Raw genomic sequence first — 6,739 nt, 5'->3', positions numbered from 1 at the left:
AGGGTGAGGTATTCATCCCTGCAGGATGCAACTTAGTACAGTGGTACCTCTGGTTAAGTACTTAATTCATTCCGGAGGTCCGTTCTTAACCTGAAACTGTTCTTAACCTGAAGCACCACTTTAGCTAATGGGGCCTCCCGCTGCCGCCGCACGATTTCTGTTCTCACCCTGAAGCAAAGTTCTTAACCTGAAGCACTATTTCTGGGTTAGCAGAGTCTGTAACCTGAAGCGTCTGTAACCTGAAGCATCTGTAACCTGAGCTACCACTGTATATTTGTATGAGATTGTATGGGGAAAATACGGAAATAACAGATACAAATTTGCTTAAAGTGTATATAGGAAGTGCAGTGTAAGTGATGGAAGTCAACCAATGAAATTTTATTATTGAGATATTTGTAGAATAAATTTGGAAGAAATTCTTCCCATTTTTCTTCTTCTTCCAATGTTTCTTCTCGTTTTTTCTTTTTTCTTTTCTTCGTTTTCTCTCCCCCCCCCCTTTTTATATATGTGTGCGTATCTGAAAAATATATGCATGTATGTATTTGTATGTATTTTGCTTGTATTTTGTAATAATTATGTTAAATAAAATTTAATAAAAAATTTAAAAAGAAGGAGGAAACATATCCTGGAACAGATTTTCTCTACTTTCTTCCTGCTCCTGGTTGTCCAGCACTTAGAGTTCTAAATGAGTGATGTGAATCAGTCTCTCTTCAGGGTGAGGCATTCATCCCTGCAGGATGCAACTTAGAGGGTCATCACAGCCCCTCAGATGCAGGCCATTCACAGCATTTGTATGAGAATCAAAGAACTGTACAGTTGGAGGGGACACTGGGGGTCATCTAGTCCAACCCCCTGCATTGCAGGAATCTTTTGCCCAACGTGGGGTTCCCGCATTGCAGGGGGTTGGACTAGATGATCCTTAGGGTCCCTTCCAGCTCTACTATTCTTGGATCCCTTCTATGCCCATATACTCTGAGACTAAAGGTTTAGTTGTACCCGGTTCTTTCCAGTCCGATTTTCCCCACGCGGTTCTGACCAGCTCGAGAGCGGACTCCCTTATTTCACTCCCAGTCACTTTTCAAAAGTTGTTCCATTAATTCTTTGAATTCTCTCTCCTTTTTGGGATTTAATTTGGGAAGTTTTCTCACTCCGGGGACAGTCTTAGAGGCTGTGTGCTGATGAGCTGATCTCTCCCCCTGCTGCCATGGGCCGTTTCCCAAATTGAGACAGCCTAAACTCTTCAGATAGGGACGCGGGTGGCGCTGTGGGTAAAACCTCAGTGCCTAGGACTTGCCGATCGTATGGTCGGCGGTTCGAATCCCCGCGGCGGGGTGAGCTCCCGTCTTTCGGTCCCATCTCCTGCCCACCTAGCAGTTCGAAAGCACCCCTAAGTGCAAGTAGATAAATAGGTACTACTTTCTAGCGGGAAGTTAAACGGCGTTTCCGTGTGCTGCGCTGGTGCTGGCTCGCCAGAGCAGCTTTGTCACGCTAGCCACATGACCCGGAAGTGTCTCCGGACAGCGCTGGCCCACGGCCTCTTAAGTGAGATGGGCGCACAACCCTAGAGTCGGACACGACTGGCCCGTACGGGCAGGGGTACCTTTACCTTTTACCTTTACTAAACTCTTCAGAGCTTGGGTTGCCCCGGTGGGGAGCTCGGTTTTTGTTTTGTTTTGTTGCATTTATAGAAAATTTTACTCATTGTTTTTAGAAGATGGCATGTCATCAAGCACAAGGAAAGAAAGATTAAACAGCGAATACCTGGGTTATACATGGCAAAGAACAAGAACATTCGATCTAAAATGCACCTTTTCTATAGACTATTTAATGTCTACAGTTCCACAGTTGCAGACGTGAAACAGTAGTTGCCCTGAGTAGAGATATTTCCTAATGTTTTTAAAAAATACCCACTTACAAGACATTTGTACTGACAGTAAACACAGAACAAAAGTAATATATTTAAGTATTTAATGTGCGTTTTTTTCATCAAGGTAGACATTGTGTGTATCAAAACAAGTGCTGTACAACTACTGATTAGATGGTTTAGTTGAACCCACAGGGACACAGGTAAGAAACATTTTCATGAAGAGAAGGATGGAAGATGTGTGCATTATACGAAACCAAGTTTGTGTTCAACCAAAATGTGAGGATCTCCCATTCCTTCACTCTGTGCCGGGTCGTTCAGAATATCCTCAAAACCGATGCAGTCACAGTTGCCTTTCCAGATATCCAGGGACAAGTTAGAACTAGGAAGGAAAACGCTGGAGCTGCTTCACTGCTTGGAATTCCATCTGCAGCTTCAGCGGTGCATGCAGCCCCGGAATATTTCTCAGAGTAGAAAAAATCATCTTGTCTTGATTTAGCAACAACAACAACAAAATTATCTGGTGTGTCCAAAGGATGAACAGGGAAAAGTTCGCTCTTCACATTTGTAAAGCCTCTATTTATCACATCACAGCTTTCAAATGCTTCAGCAGCTGACAAATCAGAAACCGGAATACAGTCCTTCAGCTGAGATCCAAACGCTCTGGAATTCGTCAAGCTGTAGAATCCTCAAGCTGTGGTTTTTTTATAAAAAAAAGAAGGGGGGAAAGGACAGTGGTCAAAGACAATGGGAGCTGTAGTGAAGCAACCCCTGTAGGAAGGCCCCCAGCCTTCTCCCCGCCCCATGCAAGGTTCCCTTCCTCTTACCTGGTCTTTTGGGGGGAGGCTTGGGCAGCAGCCACAGCGGTGCACGATCGAGATCCTGCAAGAAAGAAGGCATCTTTGAAGCACTGCTTCTTGGGCTCGAATCCTGTTGGCTGCTTTCGCAGTGGCATCTGGGTGGCCCCTGGGAGAAGAGGAGGCTGGACCAGACGGGCCCTTGGCCTGATCCCGCAGGCCCTCCTTGTGTGTTTCCTAGGGCCCCCCTCCTCCCCCCTGTCCCATTACCTCAGGGGCGAGAGGCCTTCGTCTGGGCTCCAGTCCCTCCCGGAGGAATGCGGCGGTTCCACGGCTGAACTTCTCCCTCGCTGCAAAACAAATGGAGACATCAGAAGGCGCCTGTCTCCCAGCCATGCTAGCCCCAGTCTGGGGCAGGAGGGTGGGGGACCTGGGAAGGGGCATTTCCACTTACCTGATCTTATCAGGCCTCCCCACTTCTCCACCGTACGGGCGTCCGACCGGCCTAGCACAGAAGCAACAGCCAAAGTCTCCTCCCTCACCTGAGAAGCTGTTTTAATGGGAGGAAACTTTGGCTGTTGCTTCTGTGCCAAACCGGGCCGGGATGGAGCCATGCCCGTACGGAGGAGGGGCAGTGGGGACGCGCCGCGAGGGACGACAGCCAGGAACCGCCGGGCTGCTGTTCTGTTCTTCATTCCGGGAGCCGGATCTGGAGCCTCATCCCTGGAGGCGTGGCCCTGTGGAAGAAGAAGGACATCACATGAGAATGGAAGCCACAGGTGGGAGAGTGTTTCTAGGGCTCCCAAAAGATGTCTCACAAGGATCCCTTCATTCCCTCTGCCCTCGTACCTGATGTTCGCCACGCCTCTCCAGGGACTTGGCCAGAACAAAATACGTGTTGGGGAAAGGCTCCCACACTGCAAAGAAAAAAGAAACATGAGCAGGTGCCTGGCTCCCTGCCATGCTAGCCCCAGTCTGGGGCATGAGGGTGGGGGACACGGAAAGGAAGCATTCCTAAAATATGGGGCACTCAGTTGGCATTTCCACTTACCTGAGCTGGGAGCCTTTCCCCCTTTGTTCTGGCCGGCCTCTCGCCTAAGGAAGAAACAAGCTCAGTTAGTATGATGGGGGGAGACAGGGAGAAATCTGGGATTGATCTCCACCAGGCCTATGGGCCAGGCAACAACGGATCAGAATAAGTACTGTTTGTTTTGCCTATTAATTATTGTTGGTTGCTAAAATCAAAAACGTATCAGGATATGATTTGCAAGGAGCCCAGGGATATTTTGACTGCCTAGGGGCCTCCACAGGTTTTAATCTGGAACTGTGCCCAACCAAGGGCCAACTTTGGGCTCTCAAATGTCAAGGGCGCCCTGTAGGCAGAGCCGTAGCTGGGTGATCTTGCGCCCCTGGAGAACCGTCCAGATCACGCCCCCTAGCCACGGACAAATGAGCTCTTCTTTCTGCCTCTCCTCCAACCCTCCACTCATTCAATTCACCCTCTATTAAAAACCTTTTCAGACTGCCCCACCCCTGCCACAGAAGGGCACAGCATACCTGCAGATGTTGGTTTGGGACGTGGCACCGCTGGGCTGCTGCTTGGCCGGAGCCCTGACCGGCACTTCCAAACCACGGCCCTGCAAAGGAAGAAGGACATTTTACTCTCCTGCCATAGGCATCCACTCTAGGGGACAGGGGTCCCGTGGGCCCTCCCCAACGATTTTCTCCCCCCCCCCAATGTTTTATTAATTTTCCCCCAAACAAACAAACGTATTTAAACCAAACTTAGTAACATTGTTAAGTGACTTCCTCGTATCCCCCTGGTTGAATTTCCGTGTATATCATTTTAACAGTTTTCCAAAACCTATATTCTTAAAAAATTAACTTAATCACTTAACATCTTTCTTTCTTTACAATTCAGCATTAAACATAGTAATTCGTCACATTATGTATTTAAATCCTAAGGCTATCTGGTATTTGTAAGCTTTTCCAGTTATTTTCTCCTGGGGCAGATTTTCTTCTGGGGCAGATCGCCCTCCATATTTCCTCTCCCCTCCCCTCCTGTCCTCAGTCTGCTGCCTCCCCCCAGCCACATCAGGGGGCAGCCAGCCAGCGGAGGGACCTAGGGGGCAGGTGGGAGGGTGAAAGCCGCTCCCTGCAAGGCCCTTTCCACCTGGCCTGGGGGGCGAGGCCCAGACCCACCAGCCAGCCCTACTGAAGAGGCTCCTCCTGAGGCCAGAGGAACATCGCCCAGCTATTGTTTTATTGATTTATTGATTTATTATGCTGTAAACCGCTTGAGATTTTTATTAAAAATATAAAGCGGTATAGAAATATAAACAAACAAACAAACAAACAAACATGTGGGAAATGGATTCCCCATGGAATTAACATACCACGACTTCTAGTGGTTCCCAGAGCAGCGGTTGTGGCCTTCCTTTCTGAGAACCTGTGAGACAGAAAGGAAAATAAAAACAGAGGAAGTTACCAACCAGTAACTCACAACAGAAAATATCTTCTGGGGTCCACAGCTGATGACCTGCCATGCTATCAACATCTGTGGACAAGGCAAACCAGGGAGCCAAGCCACATGCATCAGTGATGGGTGATGCCAATAACAACAACAACAACAACAATATGCCACTCATCTCCTCTGGGCCATCTACCATCAGCATTCATTTTTCTCTACAATTCTATAATCCTATGATTTAAAGTGCATCTAATGATTATACGGGACGCGGGTGGCGCTGTGGGTTAAAGCCTCAGCGCCTAGGGCTTGCCGATCGAAAGGTCGGTGGTTCGAATCCCCGCAGTGGGGTGCGCTCCCTTTGTTCGGTCCCAGCGCCTGCCAACCTAGCAGTTCAAAAGCACTCCCGGGTGCAAGTAGATAAATAGGGACCGCTTACTAGCGGGAAGGTAAACGGCGTTTCCGTGTGCTGCGCTGGCTCGCCAGATGCAGCTTTGTCACGCTGGCCATGTGACCTGGAAGTGTCTCCGGACAGCGCTGGCCCTCGGCCTCTTCAGTGAGATGGGCGCACAACCCTAGAGTCTGTCAAGACTGGCCCGTACGGGCAGGGGTACCTTTACCTTTACCTTAATGATTATTTAAAGCACATGATGTCCCCAAAATGATCCTGGGCATTGTAGCTTCCAGGCTCTCACCTTTGCGAAACTCAGCCATAGTCGATACTAGCTGTAGAAAGATTCAGGGTCCTTTCAGACTATTAAAGTCTGTATTAAAGAGGTGGGATGGCCATCTGCCATGGATGCTTTAGCTGAGATTCCTGCATTGCAGGGGGTTGGTCTAGATGACCCTCAGGGTCCCTCCCAATTCTACAATTCTATGATCCTATGGGGTTCCAGGTTCTCACCTTTGCGAAGCTGACTCATTGCGGAGCAGTAGAGCAGGGTCAGGTTTGGAAAGCAGTACAGCAGACTTGAAAGCAACTCTCCTTCCTTGAGAGTCTGAATGTTGGTGGGGAGGCGGTTGAGAGTTGGTTGAGAGTGGTGGGTTCTAGAAGGGGGGGGGGCAAGGGACGGCTTCCGATTGGCTGCAGGGGCTTCCTGCACTTAGAAGGAAGCCATGTTGGACGTTCAGCTTCCAAAGAACGTTCCCAAGCCGGGCACTCACTTATAATTATTTTATTGCTTGAATTTATATTGCACCCTTTCTCCCGAAGGAGGCCAGAATGACATGAGATGTGGGTCTATTCTTGGCAGTTTCCCGTAGATATGACACAGCTGAGGTGCAACTGGGATCATTGTGTGAATAAAAACCACTGACTTCAAAGTGCCAAAACTTACCTGCTTCTTTAGATGTGTGTCAGCAATGCAGGCAATAGTGGCGAAGAAGAAGAAGAAGAAGAAGAAGAAGAAGAAGAAGAAGAAGAAGAAGAAGAAGAAGAAGAAAAATGCCACTCATCTTCTCTGAGCCTCCTACCTTCAGAATCCATTTTTCTCAAGTCTCTCACCATCATCTGACAGGCATCCCTCTTGCAGGGCATTATAAGGCTTGCTTGCAAAGCAGCACTTTGTGACATCAGCTGGCAAACAGGGGCCAGCCTGCTGGGTTGCCAGG

The 6,739-nt window shown here is 48.6% G+C and overlaps 1 protein-coding gene across 1 annotated transcript; it reads right to left on the bottom strand.

Annotated features, from left to right (window-relative positions):
• Positions 1 to 1,782: 1,782 nt before the first annotated feature.
• Positions 1,783 to 4,384, bottom strand: LOC310661653 (uncharacterized protein). The gene is made up of 7 exons (XM_083408067.1): positions 4,193 to 4,384; positions 3,713 to 3,756; positions 3,511 to 3,578; positions 3,116 to 3,398; positions 2,932 to 3,011; positions 2,692 to 2,746; positions 1,783 to 2,558 (listed from the first exon to the last, which is right to left on the bottom strand). The coding sequence occupies exons 4-7, from the start codon at positions 3,354 to 3,356 to the stop codon at positions 2,554 to 2,556; spliced, it is 381 nt and encodes a 126-aa protein (XP_083264193.1). The 5' UTR covers positions 3,357 to 3,398; positions 3,511 to 3,578; positions 3,713 to 3,756; positions 4,193 to 4,384; the 3' UTR covers positions 1,783 to 2,553.
• Between the last annotated feature and the right edge of the window lie 2,355 nt (positions 4,385 to 6,739).

This window comes from Podarcis tiliguerta, assembly GCF_965153285.1.
Source record: "Podarcis tiliguerta genome assembly, chromosome: 13".
Lineage (NCBI taxonomy): Eukaryota > Metazoa > Chordata > Lepidosauria > Squamata > Lacertidae > Podarcis > Podarcis tiliguerta.
Note: the sequence above shows the minus strand (reverse complement) of the source record. Positions and strands in the feature narration are given on the sequence as shown.

Bases quoted from the DNA above. Each gene is read 5' to 3' on its own strand.
- LOC310661653 (XM_083408067.1), bottom strand. From the start codon at position 3,356: ATGAAGAACAGAACAGCAGCCCGGCGGTTCCTGGCTGTCGTCCCTCGC. The intron at 3,012-3,115 runs GTAAGTGGAAAT...TTTGTTTTGCAG, and splicing joins GGGAGGCCTGATAAGATCAG to CGAGGGAGAAGTTCAGCCGT. The intron at 2,747-2,931 runs GTAATGGGACAG...TCTTTCTTGCAG, and splicing joins GAAGGCCTCTCGCCCCTGAG to GATCTCGATCGTGCACCGCT.